The following is a 21,998-nucleotide window of genomic DNA, read 5'->3' as shown; positions in this document are numbered from 1 at the left end:
ACTCCTCCAGCACCACATGTCTGCTGTTTGTGTCACAGGTGTTTCTTCCTCTCTTGCCTAATGATTGGACTACCATTTCCTAAACCCTGTAAATTCTTGTTTTTGTAGGAAGAGGACGATTCTGAGAATGACAATCAGGAGACTGATGAAACAAAGGTATTTTGGGAGAGGGTTAGATGGCATGGCTAACTCCTGTGTGTCCTCTGCCCTGCTAACACCCTTCCTGTCTCCTGCAGATCAAGTTCTCTTATCTTATGTATAGTATTTGGCTGTAAATAGTGTTCAAAGGTTTTTATGGTGTCGCTTACCTGTCTCTGCTGTATATGTATGGTTTGTAGTTCCCACCTTTTTGTTGTTTGTTTTTTTTTTTCATACTAATATTGTGGTTATTCGTTTTTCTGGATGATCTTCTCTTGACATTTTCAATAAGCAGTAAAATGCAAAGCTGCTTGTTTTTACAGACACTTTAACGTTTTACCCATTTTAAGAAGTTAAGGCAACACCTTTAACCCTTTACCGTCATATGACGTACAGTTACATCATATGAAGGCTCTCTGACTTTAATGCGGGCTCAGAAACTGAACCTGTGTTTTTGCCGGCAGATGATGGCTGTCTTATTCAGCCATTATCTGCCTCTAACAGCCGCACATGGAACAAAGTTCCACCGTTTGCTGTTAAGTTGAGTGTTGCTGTCAATCTGTGACTGCGGCATTTACAGCCTGTCACAGAGTGTACGCTGTTGTAACCACCCTTTAGCGCCCCGTAACGTAGCAACAGGGCCAAGATGAGTTGCCGAGACAGCTAAGGATCTGCTGAAGACCCTCCATGCGTGTCATGACTTTACTACTATGAAAGCTAGCCCAGAGTTCCCGTGGGTGTTCTGCACCGCTGCATCACAGTCTCTTTACTCACACAGCCGTACATCGCAGCCGGGCACCATATCCACCTGTTTTGCAATCGTTGCACACACCAGTCGTCTTTCGGACACAGGACATCCACCTCCGGGCACAGGACACTAACATGTCCAAGACTAACACTTTTATTATCAGTCTGCATTGCAGTCACAGCTACGCCCGTGACTGCCATGCACACCTATGGCCTTCATACGCCTCCGTGCTTAACCTGGGAAGACTACACAGCGACCCCTACCTGTGAACATCGGTCACTGCTTCACCATTGCAATCCCAGCTACTCCTGTGACCACAGTGCATTCCCAAAGCCTCAATACGCCTCCTGGGGAGAACACACAGCAGCCCCTAGCTGTAACAGGGGTCACTGCCTCACAACATGTTATCACTACGATCATAAAAGTCTGATCTATCAAAATATAAAATGAATTCACCCAATTGGTAAATGGCGTAATGAGAAAAAAAACGTCAAAGCAATAGAATTGTGGTTTTTCCTCTGCTACAACAGCGCAAAAAATTGCAGTAAGAGGCAATCAAAACATCGTATCCTCCCCAAAATGTTATCAGTAAAAACTTTTGCTTGGGGGGCGAAAACACGGCCTGACATAGCTGCATCACCCAAAAGTTGTCCTACCAAGGACAACATCTGCAAGGAGTTTGTGTGTTCTCCCTGTGTTTTCGTGGATTTTCTTCTATACATACAGATATACTGATGGGGAATTTAGATTGTGAGCCCCAATGGGGACAGTGACAATAAGGTTTGTAAAGCGCTGTGGAATTAATGGCGAAATATAAGTGAGTAAAATAAATATAAATCAAAGTTGTCGATACAAGTGAAATGATTATTATTTTATTTTTTTTTTTATAAATTTCTACATTTTTTTTATAGGAAAGATGGATACCTTTGTACCGTGTTAGCCAGTAGATAGAAAAATATTCAGAATTGAGAGTCCTCAGTGGTTGATACCTTTTAATGGCTAACTGAAAAGATGGTAACACATTGCAAACTTTCGAGACTACTCAGGTCTCTTCATCAGGCATTGACTAATACAAAATCTGAAGAATCACATATTTATGAATGACACAGCACAGAAAGAAATAATGCAATAGATAAGACAAGTGACGTGAAGCAGAACTATCATTATGGGAGAGGGATAAATATTGGACCAGTTCATAGATAATGAGTGAAAGTTTTATTGTCCTCTGATTGGGGTCTGGTAATGTGTTGTGATGCCCCCCACAAGGTCTTAGGAGCAAAAAATGTGATTCTTCAGATTTTGTATTAGTCAATGCCTTATGAAGAGACCTGAGTAGTCTCGAAAGCTTGCAATGTGTTACCATCTTTTCAGTTAGCCATTAAAAGGTATCAACCACTGAGGACTCTCAATTCTGAATATTTTTCTACATTTTTTTTTACCAATTAAACAAAAAAATTATGCATCATTAGTATAGTCAAATATGAAAAACATAGAGTTGAAGTCCAAAATTAATTATAAAACATATATCTTTATTAAACATTGAGGCACAGAAAAGATAAAAACATGTTATCGGTATTGGTCATGATTCTAGTGGGCAATGGGTAGAGCAGCGTGAGTCTCACGTATTAGATGTATAAAGGATGGGGAGAGCAAACACAAATAACATGCATCAATTCATGAAAAAGTTCTAGTACTTTAAAGTTTATAAATACAGAAGATTGTTGTCACATGCAGCACACTACCAATATTTGCCAGAAATTCCTGCAGCTCCTTTAGTGTTGTTATAGGCCTCTTTAGCAGCATTCCAGACCAATTTTCTTTTTATCTTTTCATCAATTTTTGAAGGGCGTCTAGTTCTAGGTAATGTCTTTAATTTGCTGAATTAAAACCTCTTCTTGTTGATAATCTTTGCATTGTTCCATTTAATATCTAATGTTTTAGGGATTTTTTTTTTTTTTTTGCACCCTTCTCATAACTGATAACTTTCGATACGTCCTTTGGCAGACAAATCTTCCCGTCATCAGTAGAAGTTGAGGAGTGAGAATCTCAATGCTTGAGTCAACTTAATCGAAAAGATTGAATCGAACCACCCTGTCAATGAGGCAAACAAAACTTTGGACTCCATTTGACCTTCCTTTTTGGCGGTGTGTATCTTTTCAATTGAGCACGCTTTTTAGAGAGATGCTGCTGGAAGCAAGTTTAGTCTGAGTTCGAAGTTTCATATTTGGCATTCCATTTGCCTCAATCAAGTGAATGGCTAATTTTTTTTCAGGGATTCAGAACATGGCATTGGACTAAGTTTTTAATTGGTTGCCAATTAAAGTATGAGTATACTCTAAATTTCTAGCGCATATGATAATGTGTTTATTACCCACCAGTTGCAAGAAGGGACATTGAGATCAAAATATCAAAAATCCAAAGAGAGGTGTGTTCACATCAGCTCACCAGATACAGACAAGGAATCCACAATGGGTGCTGTGAAATGTCTTTCAATGAGTAATTGCTGCTACCCATGTTATATGTAATGTGGGATCCACTCCTTGCGCACCAACGTGCTTTTTCAAAGGGATATGATCTAATGATACTTGTGGAGAGAAAATATCTAAGCTCTCTCAGAAAAAATATATATATTTTCTGAATGAAAACATTGTTTTATTGATCATGCTTTTTAGCATGAAGGGTTAAAAATCTGAAAAACATGGCATCCAAGTTTCGAGCTTGAACACTCTTAATTGTAGCGTAACGCATAGGCCAAGTGTTTAATATTTTAACCCTTTATTTTATAGAGCGTATCAATAAAAGAAATGTGATATACAGTGAGTACGGAAAGTATTCAGATCCCTTTAAATTTTTCACTCTTTGTTTCATTGCAGCCATTTGGTAAATTCAAAAAAGTTCATTTTTTTTCTCATTAATGTACACTCTGCACCCCAGCTTGACTGAAAAAAAAAACACAAATGTAGAAATTTTTGCAAATTTCTTAAAAAAGAAAAACTGAAATATCACATGGTCATAAGTATTCAGACCTTTTGCTTAGACACTCATATTTAAAGCGAACCTGTCAGCAGTTTTGACCGATATAAGATACGGCCACTGCCTTTCAGGGCTTATATATAGCATTCTATTATGCTGTAGATAAGCCCCCAGTCCGACTTGAATGACAAGAAAAATAAATTTTATTATACTCACCTCGGGGGGGGGGGCGGTCCTGTCCGATGCGTGACGCAGGTCCGGGTCTGGCGCCTCCCATCTTCTTGCGATGCCGCCCTCCTGCTTTCTTCACTCCCGGCATCACACTCCTGGGCAGGCGTACTTCTCTGCCCTGTTAAGGGCAGAGCAAAGTACTGGAGTGCACAGGCGCTGGGCTTCTCTGACCTTTCCTGGCGCCTGACAGTTCTGGGTTGTATCCTAGTCACAAACGGAGCGCAAGGAAGGGAGAGGGTGAATTAAAATCTTTTTATTAGTGCATAATCCACAACGCGTTTCAACAGAATCATCTGTCTTCCTCAGGTGGCAGTACACAGATCACGTGAGGGGGCAGGTATTTAAAGGGGTATTGACCAATGGGGGGAGAGACAGGTGATTAATAGATCATGACAATTAAAACATGTTGTAAAAATTAAAAAAAATTATAAATCAGATACAATAAACAATCAATATTACTGGAATCATTAAAAATAAAGATACAAATATACTAAAATAACATGGCAGATAAAATACACAATGACTATCAAATGGGTTTCTCAATCGTTAAATTTAACCCTTCTGGTGCTAGGGTACCTAATTTGAAGATCCAAAAACTTTCCCTCCTTATTAAGCTCTCATAGTGATAGGGTACGTCATCTCTGATATGCTCTATAACTGTGAGCTTTAGCGAACCTGGATTCTTATTGTGTGCAAGCAAAAAGTGTTTAGATAAGCTGTGAAGCAGATACCCGTTTTTAATATTTTGACTGAATAGTCCTGCCCACGTATTGCAGCCCACAGTCACATTCAATTAGGTTTAAAATGGATGTGCAGCAGAGGCACGGGGTGCAATATTTCCAATCTCGCACTACTGGTTCATCTTTTAAAATGAACTGTCACGTTACCTGTCAGTCAAATTATGTCATCTACCTAATTGAATGTGCCTGTGGGCTGCAATACGTGGGCAGGACTATTCAGTCTATGCAGAATGGACTGAATAAACACCGTCAAAATATTAAAAACGGGTATCTGCTTCACAGCTTATCTAAACACTTTTTGCTCACACACAATAAGAATCCAGGTTCGCTAAAGCTCACAGTTATAGAGCATATCAGAGCTGACGTACCCAATCGCTATGAGAGCTTAATAAGGAGGGAAAGTTTTTGGATCTTCAAATTAGGTACGCTAGCACCAGAAGGGTTAAACTTAACAATTGAGAAACCCTTTTGATAGTCATTGTGTATTTTATCTGCTATGTTATTTTAGTATATTTTTATCTCTATTTTTAATGATTCCAGCAATATTGGTTGTTTATTGTATCTGATATATAATTTTTTACCTTGTTTTTCTTGATACAACATGTTATAATTGTCATGACCTATTAATCACCTGTCTCTCCCCCCATTGGTCAATACCCCTTTAAATACCTGCCCCCTCATGTGATCTGTGTACTGCCACCTGAGGAAGACAGATGATTCTGTTGACACGCGTTGTGGATCATGCACTAATAAAAAGATGATTTTAATTCACCCTCTCCTTTCCTTGCGCTCCGTTTGTGACCAGGATACAACGCAGAACTGTCACCGCTTCCTCTCATGAGGTACCTGGCTGGAGCTGCATTTTTTAAATAACGCACGGCTAGCGCTCCTATTTCTTGACCGTCTCCACACTATCTGACATTCCTGGCGCCTTCGCACTGCAGTACTTTGTGCTGCCATCAACACGGCAGATAAGTATGCCTGTTCAGGAGTGCAATGCCGGGGAGCCATGACGCAAGCAGGAAGGTGGCATCGCAAGAAGATGGGAGTTGTCTTACCCAGACCTGCGACACCCATCGGACTGGACCCCGCCCCACGGGTGAGTATAATAAAACTTATTTTTCCTATCTTTCAGGTCGGATCGGGGGCTTATCTACAGCATTATAGAAGCATCCGGCTTCTCCTCTCTTCCTGTAATGCCTTCCTCCTTGCTTTGTGTGGATGAAGCCCCCCCCCCCCCCGGGCGGATAGTAAAAATCGAGGCCGCGGCTTCAGCCCCCTGTGTCCTGGGCGGGCGACACAGAGACCGTTTCTCGGGCCAGAAGGCACTCGAGGTGAAGTATCCTTTTGCCCCAATCTCCGTAAAAAGTGGACGGAATCCCCAACGGTGGATCCACCTGTGTCGCGCTTGGCTTCAAAAACTCTACTATCCATACCTAGTGGTTCTTCTATTAAGGATCCCATTGACCGTCTCATAGAGAACTTGGCCCGCTCAGTGTTTGAGGCATCGGGATCAGCACACTCTCCCTCGTTCGCAGCAACGTGCGTAGCCAAGGCCATGATTTCTTGGTAAGAATCATTGAATAGAGCCTTGCAAGACATAGTCCTACCATCTGAAGTATCAGAAATCACAAATCAGATAGCCATGACGGGGGACTACTTGATCGATGCATCTTTAGATGCGGTCAACTGCGCGGCACTTGCGGCCGCAAATGCAAATCTCCATTAGGAGAGCGCTATGGTTAAAGACATGGCGGGCCGATTCAGCCTCAAAGTCCTTGACAGCGCTACCATACCAGTGTGGTCGCCTGTTCGGAGAGAAGTTAGATCAGCTCATCTCCGACTCCACAGAAGGCAAGAGCGGTTTTCTTCCTCAACAAAAGGTCAAGCCACCATTTCGTCACCAGTTTCAGGCGCGTTTTCGGACCTTTCGCAACCCCGGGTGGACTACGGCTGCTAATTCCGCCGCGTCAGGGCGCCCCATCCAGAATAGGGACCGACAGGTCTCATATAGAGCCAACCCATTGGGGAAGATGCATACTAACCAGTCCAGGTCGAGGGGATCCAGGTCCCAAAGAACTTCAGCCAAATGATTCGGGGCATTTGTCAGGCGGCACCAGCAAGGTAGGCGACCGCCTACTCCGGTTTCACCACGCCTGGCTCAATGTCGCACACGACACATGGGTGAGAGAGCTGGTGTCCACAGGGTACAAGATAGAATTTTTCAGGTACCCCCCAAGATGATTTTTTTCTTTCCCGTCTTCCCAAAGTGGATACCCGGGCAAAGACTCTACTAGGAGCCATCGATTCACTCAGTCACAACTGAGTCATCATTCCAGTATCGGAAAACGAGAAGACTCAGGGCTTCTATTCCAATCTGTTTGCAGTCCCCAAAAAGGATGGGACTGTCTGGCCTGTTTTGGATCTAAAGCTCCTGAACAAATTTATCAGGATCAGACATTTCCGGATAGAGTCCCTCCGTTCAGTCATATCGGCAATGGGGCAGGGAGAGTACTTGGCCTCTATCGATATTAAGGACGCCTATCTACATATCCCCATTTTCCCTCCACATCAAAGGTCTCTACGCTTCGCCATCAACGGTCTACATTTTCAGTTTGCAGCGCTGCCCTTCAGGCTAGCCACTGCCCCCAGAGTGTTCACAAAGGTCATGGCAGTCCCCATGGCCATCCTGCACTCCCGGAGCATAGTCGTATTCCCTTACTTAGATGACCTCTTGGTCAAGGGCCCTTCAAGGCAGGCATGCGAGGAAAGTCAGCTTCACGCTAGATACTCTTGCCCGCTTAGGGTGGTTGGTCAGTGTAAAGAAGTAATCCCTTGTTCCAGCTCAGCTTTTTAGGGATGACCTTCGACACTTGCCAAGGGTTGGTAATTCTCCCTCGAGACAAGGCCCTAGCCCTCGGGCAGGGAGTGCGGGTACTGCGCCAACCAGTCCCTCACACCATCCGTTTCTGCATGAGGATTCTAGGAAAAATGGTGGCGGCGATGGAAGCGATCCCGTTCGCCCAGTTCCATCTTCGCCCCCTGCAGCACGCCCTCTTGTCATCCTGGGACAAGAACCCGTTCACGCTCGATCATCGGTGCCGGTTGTCCTCTCAGGTCAGACAGTCACTAGAGTGGTGGACAATCAGTTCCTCCCTTCTTCAGGGGTAACCATTTCCCCCAGATCAGTGGCTGGTGGTCACAACCGACGCCAGCCTCCTCGGCTGAGGAGCGTTTTTTGCCACCACACGACCCAGGGACGGTGGTCACCGCAGGAGTCACGTCTCCCGATCAACTTGTTGGAGATACGGGCGATCCGGCTGACTCTGCAACGGTTTCATCACCTAGCAGGCCGCCACGTCCGGATTCAGTCGGACAACGCCACGGCGGTGGCTTACATAAATCACCAAGGGGGCACCTGCAGCAGGGCAGCCATTCACGAGGTAGGGCACTTGCTTCGCTGGGCCGAGAGGAACTGCTCGGTGATATCGGCGGTCCACATCCCCGGGGGTAGAGAACTGGGCAGCAGACTTCTGGGGAATGGTCACTACACCCAGAGGTCTTTCAGCAGATTTGCCAATGGTGGGGAACACCGGATGTGGATCTGATGGCCTCCAGGGTGAATGCCAAGGTGTCCATATTTGTCGCTCGGTCCCGGGACCCGCAGGCAATTGCCGTGGATGCACTGGTTCTGCCATGGAATCAGTTTTGCCTCCCATACCTATTTCCCCCGCTGCCACTACTTCCGAGGGTCATCAAGAAGATCAAGGCAGAAGGGGTGCCAGTGATTCTGCTGGCCCCAGAATGGCCTCGTCGGGCGTGGTACGCAGATCTAGTGCAGCTGCTCGTCGACGTGCCATGGCAACTGCCAGAGCGCCCAGATCTACTTTCTCAGGGGCCGACCTGCCACCCGAACTCAGGGGCCCTGTGTTTGACGGCTTGGCCGTTGAATCTTGGATTCTGACGCAGGCGGGGGTTTGGGCGCAAAGTGGTTGCTATAATGGTTAGCGCCTGGAAGCCTGCCTCAGCACGAATTTACCACCACACCTGGAAGGTTTTCTTTGCATGGTGTCGAGGCAACGGTGGTTATCCACCGAGATTCTCCATCCCTAATATCTTGGCTTTTCTCCAGTCTGGCCTAGACTCGGGCTTGGCCCCCAGTTCTCTCAGGAGACAGATATCGGCTTTATCCGTCCTTTTTCAGCACAGGATTGCTACCAACTTGCAGGTAAAGACTTTCATCCAGGGTGTCTCCCACTTGGTACCTCCCTATAAGGTACCTATGGATGCCTGGGACCTTAACCTGGTCCTAAGTTTTCTGCAGGAAACTCCATTTGAGCCGCTACAGGATGTCTCTTTGTCATACCTTTCCTGGAAGGTGGTGTTCCTGGTAGCTATAATATCAATCAGGCGGGTCTCTGAGCTGGCAGCGTTATCTTGCCAAGCCCAGTTTCTGACCTTTCACAAAGACAAGGTGGTTCTTAGACCAGCTCCTCCTTTTTTGCCAAAAGTAGTTTCTTCATTTCACAAACCCCAAACTATTCTTTAATTATATAAACAGTATAATGATTAAAATTGATGGTGTCGGCCCTTTAAAGAACAATGAGGGTGAAATCATAGAGAGCGATGTGGGAAAAGCAAATGTTTTAAATACTTTTTTCTCAACAGTGTTCACACAGGAAAAGGATTTGCCAGGGGAAATGCAGAGTGATAATGTAAACTCCCCATTAAGTATTACCTTCCTAACCCAGGAAGAAGTGCAGAACCGCCTTAGTAAGATAAAAATTGACAAATCACCAGGCCCTGATGGAATTCACCCTCAGGTATTAATGGAGTTAAGTAATGTGATAGACAGGCCTCTATTCCTTATATTTAAAGACTCTATAGAAACAGGTTCTGTTCCTTTTGATTGGCGCCAAGCAAATGTGGTACCAATATTCAAAAAGGGGTGTAAAAGGGAACCTGGAAACTATAGGCCGGTAAGCTTAACATCTGTTGTGGGTAAAATTTTTGAAGGGGTTCTAAGGGATACCATTATGGAATATCTCAATGTTAATAAATGTTTAACTTCATATCAACATGGATTTATGAAGGATCGCTCCTGTCAAACTAACCTGATCAGCTTCTATGAGGATGTAAGCTCTCAAATGGACCAAGGAGAATCATTGGATGTCATTTATCTCGACTTCTCTAAAGCATTTGACACTGTCCCACATAAAAGATTGGTAAGTAAGATGAGAAATCTTGGGCTAGGGGAAAATGTGTGTAGATGTGTAGGTAGCTGGCTTAGTGATAGAAAACAACGAGTGGTTATTAATGGGGCATACTCAGATTGGGCCAGGGTTACTAGTGGGGTACCACAGGGTTCTGTATTGGGCCCCCTACTATTCAATATATTTATTAATGATCTAGTGGATGGCTTACACAGTAAAATATCAGTATTTGCAGATGATACAAAACCTATGTAAGGTAGTTAACACAAAGGAGGACAGTTTGCAACTACAGACAGATTTGAGAAAATTGGAGAATTGGGCTGAAAAATGGCAAATGAGGTTTAACACCGATAAGTGTGAGGTTATGCACATGGGAAGGAGAAACAGATGCTACAATTACTTACTAAATGGGAAACTGCTGGGGAAATCAGACATGGAAAAACACTTAGGCATCTTAGTCAATAAGAAGCTAAATTGGAGTGCCCAGTGTTAGGCAGCTGCCACCAAAGCAGATAGGGTCATGGGATGCATTAGAAGAGGTCTGGGGACACGAGATGAAAACATAATTCTCCCTCTGGACAAATCACTCGTCAGACCACACTTGGAGTATTGTGTGCAATTTTGGACGCCGGTGCTCAAGAAAGACGTTACTGAACTTGAAAGGGTTCAAAGGCGGGCTACTAAAATGATAAATGGAGTTGGTTCACTACAATACCCAGAAAGGTTATCAAAATTAGGTCTATTTACTCTAGAAAATAGAAGACTTAGGGGAGACCTAATATATATGTACAAGTATATCAGAGGGCAATACAGAGATCTCTCCAATGAACTGTTTGTACCAAGGACTGTGACAAGAACAAGGGGGCATTCTCTTCGTTTGGAGGAAAGACAATTTCTGTAAGAGCAGTGAGGCTCTGGAATTCTCTTCCTGAGGAAGTGGTGATGGCCAACTCACTGAATGAATTTAAGAAAGGAATGGATGCTTTTCTTGTGAGTAACAGTGTAGAAGGTTACGAATAACATAATATTATAGGTAGATGGTTGCCCCAGCTTAGGGGAAGGAATTTTTTTCCCTATGGAGAAAAATGACTTCTGCTCTGTGGGTTTTTTGCCTTCCCAAAGATCAACAATGCAGAACAGCTGCACTAAAAATAGGCTGAACTAGATGGACATAAGGTCTTCCTTCAGCCTTCAAAACTATGTTACATTAATAAGGATATTGTCTTGCCCTCTTTTTGTCCAGCATCGGTACACCGTGTGGAAAAGGCCCTGCATACGTTAGACCTGGTGAGAGCACTCAGGAGGTACGTGTCGCGGACGGCACCCTTTCGTCAGTCAGACGCGCGCTGTTCGTGCTCCCTGAAGGTCGCAGGAAGGGACTCACTGCCTCAAAATCGACCATAGCCAGATGGATTCGTTTGGCTATTCAGGAGTCCTACCGCATCAGAGGCGCGCCGATTGCAGCAGGGATCAGAGCACATTCTACTCGGGCAGTGGGCGCCTCTTGGGCGCTTCGGCACCAGGCTTCGACGGAACAGGTTTTCAAGGCAGCAACCTGGTCCAGCCTGCACACGTTTACTAAACATTACAATATCCATACTCAGGCTTCAGCGGATGCGAGCCTGGGTAGAAGGATTCTCCAAGCAGCGGTGGCGCACCTTTAGACAGGAGGTGCATGTAGCTTGGATCGGTGAATCAACTTCCCACCCAGGGACTGCATTAGGACGTCCCGCAGTACCTGTGTCCCCCAATGAGGCGAAGGAGAAACATGGATTTTCGTGATAACTCACCGTAAAATCCTTTTCTCCGAGACGCTCATTGGGGGACACAGCACGCACCCTGATAGCCAAGTTGGCTTCTGTTTAATTAATATGCTCTCTGTATGAGATTAGGGTGGTTATTTTCTAGACATGTTGTTACCTGCATTAAGGTTGATGTCTGATTTTTGTTTGATCTCCCACTGCTTTTGCACCAAACTTGTTTCCGCCCACAATCGGGGCGAGGGTGTATACGGCGGAGGAGGAGCTAACCTCTTTTTTTCACTTAGTGTCAGCCTCCAGGCGGCAGTAGCATACACCACAGTACCAGTGTCCCCGAATGAGAAAAGGATTTTACGGTGAGTTTATCACAAAAATCCGTGTTTTTACATGTATTTTAAAAAAAATTGCTTTTCTTTACAATGTTTATTAAAAATCAAAAATATTAACCCATTCCCGACATTTGAAGTATATATACATCATGGTTGGGAAAGACTTCCCGACCAATGAGGTATATATATGTCATGGCAATGGCCTGCGCACTGTGCTTGGTGTTCTGCTAACATCACATCTGATACACGGCTCTCGCTGCCAGGAGTGGTGCCTGCACTATTCCTGGCAGTTTAACCCCTGAAATTCTGCGATCGATAGCGATCACAGCATTTAAAAGATCGACGTCATCACAAGGGTCCGATTGTTGCCATAGTGACTACATTCAGTTCATCAGACTACAGCAAGCCCATTAGATCACGTGCAGAGCATAGTCTAAGGTGTTTGTGTCAGTGCAGAAAGGCCTGCTGAAGGTAAAAGTCCCATAGAGAGAGTACCATATATACTCGAGTATAAGTCAAGGCACCTACTTTTGCCACGGAAAACTGGGTAAGTTTATTGACTCAAGTATAAGCCGGGTATGCATTGTCCCCTCATCCCTGTCCTGGTATGCATGGCTTCCCCCATACCTGTCATTGTATGCATGCTTCCCCCTCCCTGTCATTGTATACATGCCTCCCCTGTCCCTATCATTGTATGCATGGCTCCTTATATCCTTTCCCTGTTTGCATGTTTCCAATTGAAAAAAAGCAAACAAACATCCTACTCGCCTACCTGCGCGACATGAGTGCTGGCACTACATCTTGTTTCAGCCGCCGGCGCCTGCAGCTCTTCCTGCCGAGCGATCACGTGGCCCCGCTCATTAAGGTAATGAATATGCCCTCAATACTTTAATGAGCGATACCACATAATCGCTCAAAACAGGAAGAAGATTCCAGTTCCGGGACCATCGGAGATGCAGGGACCGCGCCAGGAGGGTGAGTGTTGATGTGTTCAAGAAGTCGGCGGCTGTAGCTGCAGCTGTCACTGTGCCACAGCCGCCGGCTCCTGCCGCTGCTCCGCCGCTCCCCTTCCCCCACGGCTGTCTGGGGCCGTCACTCGTGTATAAGTCGAGGGGGCATCTTCAGCAGAAAAAAAAGGGACTGAAAATTTCGGCTTATACATGAGTATACAGTGCTGTGCAAATTTATTGGGACAAAGCATTTTTTTTAAGTAAAATTGTAAGTTGGTTACCAGTCAGTGATTAAAACCAGTTTTAACTGCTTTGAACAGGTGTGAGTGTACAACCTTGAGTAACAAAATGTGGTTTGACTGGTTTTAGTCAGAAAATAACAGCTAGCTGCCCCCTCAGCTTCAGTTGAGAGCTTGTTTCTGTTAAGAGTAGTTTAGTGTACTTTTTCACTCAGTGTGACTCGTGCTTGTAAAAAATGGATGTTACTCCACGGAAGAGGTCTAGAATTATTACTCTTAATGGACATACAAGTCTGACTGTAAGAGAAATCGCTTCCACCGTTCGTATTGGAAAATCTACCATTTCAAGAATAATTCGCAGACACAATGAAACTGGATCTTTTCTCCAAAACGAAAAGGGAAATGTGGACGAAAAAGGAAAACGACACCAAGAACTGATAAAACACTTATGAGAAATGGTAAAATTAATGCAAGAAAAACAAGTAAAGTCCTCCAAAGAGACTTGTACGCTGCAGGTATTGATATTAGCGATTCGACTGTACCGCGCAGGCTTCTGGAAGTTGGTCAGAGTGCAACAAAGCCAGTAAAGAAACAACTTCTGACATCTCTAATGAAGGCAAAACGACTCGCATGGGCAAAAAAATATAATTCTTGGACAACTAGCCCATGGAAAAAGGTAATTTTCAGTGGTGAAACCCATCTTTTTGTTCAAGGGTTACAGAGCAAGTGTTAGAAGCAAAAATGAACCATTGCGAGCTGATCATATTCAACAAACTGTAAAACACCCTCAAAAACAGATGTTTTGGGGCTTTTTTACAGCTGATGGTACAGGGAGCTTATTTCCTGTCGATGATATGATGAATTCATCCAAATACATAGTCGTTTTAAAATGTTTTATTGTGCCATTCATGCGTAAATTTGAAGGGACAAGATTTGGCTCCATGCCACAATTCCAAGTGTGTGAAGAAATTCCTGGAAGAAAATAAAGTAAAAGTGCTGGACTGGCCTGGCAATTCACCAGACTTAAATCCTATAGAAAATTTGAGGAGCATTGTGAAGAGATGTCTTGGTAAAATGGACTGTACAACCAAAGAACGCATGATAAACTGTTCCATACAAGTGTGGTTCCATGATGAAGAATTGAAGAATTTATGCAAAAACTTGGTAGAATCAATGCCAAAACGCATTGAAAATCTCATATCAGCTAAAGGAGGACATATTTCTTACTAAAATTAGTATGTAACAGTGCATTATAACATTTTATTATTAAATATTCAAAATGTGTTTGTTTTTTTTTGTTTTTTTTTTGCTTTGTCCCAATTAATTTGCACAAAACTGTATACGGTATGTGAATGTGATATCGCTGTAATCATAGTGACTCAAAAAATGAAGTTGCCGTTCCCCGGCATTTTTTTTATGCTGGGGAACGGCATTAAAAAAAAAAATCCCAAATTGCTGATGTTTGTTCATTCTACCTCACAAAAATCAGAATAGAAAACTATCAAAAAATGTTATGTGCCCGCAAATGGTACCAGTAAAAACGTCAACGCTTCCTGCAAAAGACAAGCCCTCACAAGCTGTCTGCAGAAATATGGAAAAAATTAGAACCCTCAAACATGGCGATGCAAAATCTTACTTTTGAAAAAAAAGTCTTTTAGTGTGTGACGTCAGCCAAACATGCAGCGTCATTATCATCCTCTTCCCTACGGAGCCCCAAAGCATGCAGCCCCACACAAGGAACATGAGCTGCTTTCCCATGAAAGCACCCTTAGTGAGCAGTATTTAATGTATGTAACGTGTGACCCTGCTCTTTCCACTTCTGTGTGAGTAGTAGTGTAATATGTGTGACCTTGTTCTGTCCACTTGTATTGCTATGTGACCCCCATTCCATCTACTTCTATGGGAGCAGTGGTGTAATGTGTAACCCTGTTCCATCTACTTCAGTGGTGTAATGTATGACCCTGCCCTTTCCACCTCTATGAGATCAGTGGTGTAATATGTGACCCTGCCCTTTCCACTTCTATGAAATCAGTGGTGTAATATGTGATCCTGCTCTTTCCACTTCAATGATATCAGTGGTGTAATATGTGATCCTGCTTTTTCCACTTCTATGCGAGCAGTGGTGTAATATGTGACCCTGCCCTTTCCACTTCTATGAGAGCAGTGGTGTAATATGTGACCCTGCCCTTTCCACCTCTATGAGATCAGTGGTGTAATATGTGACCCTGCCCTTTCCACTTCTATGAGAGCAGTGGTGTAATATGTGACCCTGCCCTTTCCACTTCTATGAGAGCAGTGGTGTAATATGTGACCCTGCCCTTTCCACTTCTATGAGATCAGTGGTGTAATATGTGATCCTGCTCTTTCCATTTCTATGCGAGCAGTGGTGTAATATGTGACCCTGCCCTTTCCATTTCTATGAGAGCGTGGTGTAATATGTGACCCTGCCCTTTCCACTTCTATGAGAGCAGTGGTGTAATGTATGACCCTGCCCTTTCCACCTCTGAGATCAGTGGTGTAATATGTGACCCTGCCCTTTCCACTTCTATGAGATCAGTGGTGTAATATGTGATCCTGCTCTTTCCACTTCTATGCGAGCAGTGGTGTAATATGTGACCCTGCCCTTTCCATTTCTATGAGAGCGTGGTGTAATATGTGACCCTGCCCTTTCCACTTCCATGAGAGCGTGGTGTAATATGTGACCCTGCCCTTTCCACTTCTATGAGAGCAGTGGTGTAATATGTAACCCTGCCCTTTCCATTTCTATGAGAGCATGGTGTAATTTGTGACCCTGCCCTTTCCACTTCTATGCGAGCAGTGGTGTAATATGTGACCTTGCCCTTTACAGTTCTATGCAAGCAGTGGTGTATTATGTGACCCTGCCCTTTCCACTTCTATGCGAGCAATGGTGTAATATGTGACCCTGCCCTTTCCACCTCTGAGATCAGTGGTGTAATATGTGACCCTGCCCTTTCCACTTCTATGAGATCAGTGGTGTAATATGTGATCCTGCCCTTTCCATTTCTATGAGAGCGTGGTGTAATATGTGACCCTGCCCTTTTCACTTCTATGCGAGGAGTGGTGTAATATGTGACCCTGCCCTTTACAGTTCTATGCGAGCAGTGGTATAATATGTGACCCTGCTCTTTGCACTTCTATGCGAGCAGTGGTGTAATATGTGACCCTGCCCTTTACAGTTCTGTGTGAGCAGTGGTGTAATATGTGACCCTGCTCTTTCCACTTCTATGCGAGCAGTGGTGTAATATGTGACCCTGCCCTTTACAGTTCTATGCGAGCAGTGATATAATATGTGACCCTGCCCTTTCCACTTCCATGAGAGCGTGGTGTAATATGTGACCCTGCCCTTTCCACTTCTATGAGAGCAGTGGTGTAATATGTGACCCTGCCCTTTCCATTTCTATGAGAGCATGGTGTAATTTGTGACCCTGCCCTTTCCACTTCTATGCGAGCAGTGGTGTAATATGTGACCTTGCCCTTTACAGTTCTATGCAAGCAGTGGTGTAATATGTGACCCTGCCCTTTCCACTTCTATGCGAGCAATGGTGTAATATGTGACCCTGCCCTTTCCACCTCTGAGATCAGTGGTGTAATATGTGACCCTGCCCTTTCCACTTCTATGAGATCAGTGGTGTAATATGTGATCCTGCCCTTTCCATTTCTATGAGAGCGTGGTGTAATATGTGACCCTGCCCTTTTCACTTCTATGCGAGCAGTGGTGTAATATGTGACCCTGCCCTTTACAGTTCTATGCGAGCAGTGGTGTAATATGTGACCCTGCTCTTTGCACTTCTATGCGAGCAGTGGTGTAATATGTGACCCTGCCCTTTACAGTTCTATGTGAGCAGTGGTGTAATATGTGACCCTGCTCCTTCCACTTCTATGCGAGCAGTGGTGTAATATGTGACCCTGCCCTTTACAGTTCTATGCGAGCAGTGATATATGTGACCCTGCCCTTTCCACTTCTATGGGAGCAGTAGTGTAATGTGGAACCCTGTTCCATCTACTTAAGTGGGAGCAGTAGTGTAATATGTGACCCTGCCCTTTCCACTTCTATGCGAGCAGGGGTGTAATATCTGACCTTGCCCTTTACAGTTCTATGCGAGCAGTGATGTAATATGTGACCCTGCCCTTTCCACTTCTATGCGAGCAATGGTGTAATATGTGACCCTGCCCTTTCCACCTCTATGAGATCAGTGGTGTAATATGTGACCCTGCCCTTTCCACCTCTATGAGATCAGTGGTGTAATATGTGACCCTGCCCTTTCCATTTCTATGAGATCAGTGGTGTAATATGTGATCCTGCCCTTTCCATTTCTATGAGAGCGTGGTGTAATATGTGACCCTGCCCTTTTCACTTCTATGCGAGCAGTGGTGTAATATGTGACCCTGTCCTTTACCGTTCTATGCGAGCAGTGGTGTAATATGTGACCCTGCTCTTTCCACTTCTAAGAGAGGAGTGGTGTAATATGTGACCCTGCTCTTTCCACTTCTATGCGAACAGTGATATAATATGTGACCCTGCCCTTTCCACTTCTATGGGAGCAGTAGTGTAATGTGGAACCCTGTTCCATCTACTTAAGTGGGAGCAGTAGTGTAATATGTGACCCTGCCCTTTCCACTTCTATGAGATCAGTGGTGTAATATGTGACCCTGCCCTTTCCACTTTTATGAGATCAGTGGTGTAATATGTGATCCTGCCCTTTCCATTTCTATGAGAGCGTGGTGTAATATGTGACCCTGTCCTTTCCACTTCTATGAGAGCAGTTATGTAATATGTGACCCTACCCTTTCCATTTCTATGAGAGCATGGTGTAATATGTGACCCTGTCCTTTACAGTTCTATGCGAGCAGTGGTGTAATATATGACCCTGCCCTTTCTATTTCTATGAAAGCGTGGTGTAATATGTGACCCTGCCCTTTCCATTTCTATGAGAGAGTGGTGTAATATGTGACCCTGCCCTTTACAGTGCTATGTGAGCAGTGGTGTAATGTGTGACCCTGCTCTTTCCACTTCTATACGAGCAGTGATGTAATATGTGACCCTGCTCTTTCCACTTCTATGCAAGCAGTGGTGTAATATGTGACCCTGCCCTTTCCACTTCTATGCGAGCAGTGATATCTGACCCTGCCCTTTCCACTTCTATGGGAGCAGTAGTGTAATGTGGAACCCTGTTCCATCTACTTAAGTGGGAGCAGTAGTGTAATATGTGACCCTGCCTTTTCCACTTCTATGAGATCAGTGGTGTAATATGTGACCCTGCCCTTTCCACTTCTATGCGAGCAGTGATATGTGACCCTGCCCTTTCCACTTCTATGGGAGCAGTAGTGTAATGTGGAACCCTGTTCCATCTACTTAAGTGGGAGCAGTAGTGTAATATGTGACCCTGCCTTTTCCACTTCTATGAGATCAGTGGTGTAATATGTGACCCTGCCCTTTCCACTTCTATGCGAGCAGTGATATGTGACCCTGCCCTTTCCACTTCTATGGGAGCAGTAGTGTAATGTGGAACCCTGTTCCATCTACTTAAGTGGGAGCAGTAGTGTAATATGTGACCCTGCCTTTTCCACTTCTATGAGATCAGTGGTGTAATATGTGACCCTGCCCTTTACAGTTCTATGCGAGCAGTGGTATAATTTGTGACCCTGCTCTTTCCACTTCTATGCGAGCAGTGATGTAATATGTGACCCTGCCCTTTACAGTTCTATGCGAGCAGTGGTGTATCATAGAATCATAGAATGGTAGAGTTGGAAGGGACCTCCTGGGCCATCTGGTCCAACCCCCTGCTCAAAGCAGGATTCGCTAAATCATCCCAGTTAGATGTCTGTCCAGCCTCTGTTTGAAGACTTCCATTGAAGGAGAACTCACCACTTCTCGTGGCAGCCTGTTCCACTCATTGATCACTCTAACTGTCAAAAAGTTTTTTCTAATATCTAATCTGTGTCTCCTCCCATTCAGCTTCATCCCATTGCTTCTAGTCTTTCCTTGTGCAAATGAGAATAAAGTTGATCCTTCTACAATGTGACAGCCCTTTAGATATTTGTAGACAGCTATTAAGTCTCCTCTCAGTCTTCTCTTTTGCAAACTAAACATTCCCAAATCCTGCAACCTTTCCTCATAAGACAGGGTTTGCAGACCGGTCACCATTCTGGTCGCTCTTTTCTGAACTTGCTCCAGTTTGTTGATGTCTTTTTTAAAATGTGGTGCCCAAAATTGGACACAATATTCCAGATGAGGTCTGACCAAAGAGGAGTAGAGGGAAATAATTACTTCACGTGATCTAGACTGTATGCTTCTGTTAATACATCCTAGAATTGCATTTGCCTTTTTTGCTGCTGCATCACACTGTTGACTCATATTCAGTCTGTGATCTATTAGTATACCCAAGTCTTTTTCACATGTGCTGTCACTTAGCCCTATTCCTCCCATTCTATATATGCTTTTTTCATTTTTATTGCCCAGATGTAGTACCTTGCATTTCTCCTTGTTAAAAACCATTCTGTTAGTTGCTGCCCACTTCTCCAGTTTATTTAAATCTTTATGAATCCTCTCTCTCTCTTCTCTAGTATTAGCTATCCCTCCTAGCTTTGTGTCATCAGCAAATTTAATCAGTTTACCCTCAATTCCTTCATCTAAATCGTTGATAAAGATGTTGAACAATACAGGGCCCAGGACAGAGCCCTGTGGTACCCCACTTGAGACATTCTTCCAACTGGATGTGCAGCCATTTACGACCACTCTTTGGGTCCGATCACTAAGCCAGTTATGAATCCACCTAACAGTTGCCTTGTCCATTCCATACTTAGTCATTTTTTCAATAAGGATTGTATGAGAGACTTTGTCAAATGCTTTGCTGAAGTCAAGATATACTATATGTACAGCATTTCCTTGATCCACCCAATCAGTAATACCGTCATAGAAGGAAATTAAATTAGTCTGACATGACTTATTAGTTACAAACCCATGCTGACTCTGTTTAATCACTTCATTCTTATCCAGGTATTGACATACATGTTGTTTAATAATTTGTTCAAAGATCTTTCCTGGTATAGAAGTCAGACTCACCGGCCTATAGTTGCCTGGGTCCACCTTCTTCCCCTTTTTGAAGATAGGAACAACATTTGCTCTTCTCCAGTCTTCTGGCACTTCTCCTGTTCTCCAAGAATTTTCAAAGATTATGGAGAGGGGTTCAAAAATTTCTTCTGCTATCTCCTTCAGTACTCTGGGGTGTAATTCATCTGGACCTGGAGACTTGAATTCATTTAGGTTAGCTAAGTGTTTCCTCACTATCTTTCTGTTTATAGATATCCTGGATTCTTCTATTCCCTTAATAGGACAGTGAATAACAGTTGATGTTACATTTCCTTTCTGAGAGAAAACAGATGCAAAATAGGAATTTAAAAGTTCAGCCTTCTCAACATCCTGTCTTACCATTTCATCATTTTCATCCTGTAAAAATCCTATAGCATCTTTGACTTTTCTTTTACTTTTGACATATCCCCAAAATCCTTTATTATTGCTTTTGACATCTCTTGCAAGCCTCAATTCATTTTCAGCTTTAGATAATCTGATTTGTGCCCTGCAGGTTCTGCAGACAGCATTATATTCTTCTTTAGATATGCCTCCCTCTTTCCATTTTATAAACATTTTTTTCTTCCTTTTTAGCATGTGCTTAAGTTCTGTGTTCATCCATCCTGGTTTCCTTAAATGCTTCCTATTCTTCCCTCTTTTCGGAATTGTTAACAACTGTGCTTTGAGAATTTCATTTTTCAAGATTTCCCATCCTTCCTGGACATTTTTGTCTTTAAGGATATCCAGCCATTGGATCCCTCCAATTCTCTTTCTGAATCCCTTAAAATCTGCCTTTCTGAAATCTAACCTTGACGTCTGAGTCTTCACAGGTCTTCCGCCTCTAGTTATCCAAAATTCTAAAATAGCATGGTCGCTACCTCCTAGGGTCCCAGCCACTTTTACCTCCTCAACCATTTCCTCCCTGTTTATAAGGATTAGATCCAAGGTAGCAGTTCCCCTTGTTTTCTCCTTTACCTTTTGGAAGATAAAGTTGTCAGCAAGAGAGGATAAGAATTTCCTTGACCTGTTAGTTTTGCCTGAGAGAGATTCCCAACAAATGTCTGGATAGTTGAAATCTCCCATGACAACTATGTCATATTTTTTGGAGAACTTGGCCATTTGATGCATAAAGAGTTCATCCATATCTTCAGCTTGCACAGGCGGCCTGTAGTAAATGCCTACAATGGTGTCCTTTCCATTGTTCTGTCCTTGTATTCTTACCCAAACAGTTTCCACAGAACTCCCAGTCTCTGAAGCTTCAATCTCTGTGCAGATATACGCATTTCTAACATACAATGCGACACCCCCTCCTCGTTTATCAAGTCTGTTTCTTGCAAATAAGTTGTATCCTTCTAGTCTTGTATTCCAATCATGTGTATTGTCCCACCAAGTTTCAGTGATTCCAATGACATCATATTTCTTTTCCTGTGTTAGTAGTTCCAATTCTCCTTGTTTGTTGCCCATGCTTTGTGCATTAGTATAGAAACATTTTAGTTTGTGATTGGTTTCTCTTTCTCCAATATTTTTATTAATTAGATTCTTTCGTCTTTGTTCTTCCTTTCCACTTCTAATAGCAGAGTTCTCAAT

General features: G+C 43.7%; 1 protein-coding gene across 2 annotated transcripts in view; it reads left to right on the top strand.

Moving 5' to 3' along the window:
* SAP30BP (SAP30 binding protein) overlaps positions 1 to 21,998 on the top strand; it is a 131,010-nt gene that overhangs the window by 44,089 nt on the left and 64,923 nt on the right. Inside the window, exon 3 of one of the 2 annotated variants that reach the window (XM_073587948.1) lies at positions 109 to 156. The exons of the other annotated variant lie outside the window; for it this stretch is intronic. Within the exon in view, the coding sequence (XP_073444049.1) occupies positions 109 to 156 (48 nt within the window). The remainder of the gene's footprint in view (positions 1 to 108; positions 157 to 21,998) is intronic. 2 annotated transcript variants of the gene reach the window in all.

The sequence above is a fragment of the Dendrobates tinctorius genome, unplaced genomic scaffold (genome assembly GCF_039654945.1).
Source record: "Dendrobates tinctorius isolate UK_male_01 unplaced genomic scaffold, ASM3965494v1 ptg000103l, whole genome shotgun sequence".
Lineage (NCBI taxonomy): Eukaryota > Metazoa > Chordata > Amphibia > Anura > Dendrobatidae > Dendrobates > Dendrobates tinctorius.
This window is presented reverse-complemented; position numbering and strand designations above follow the sequence as displayed.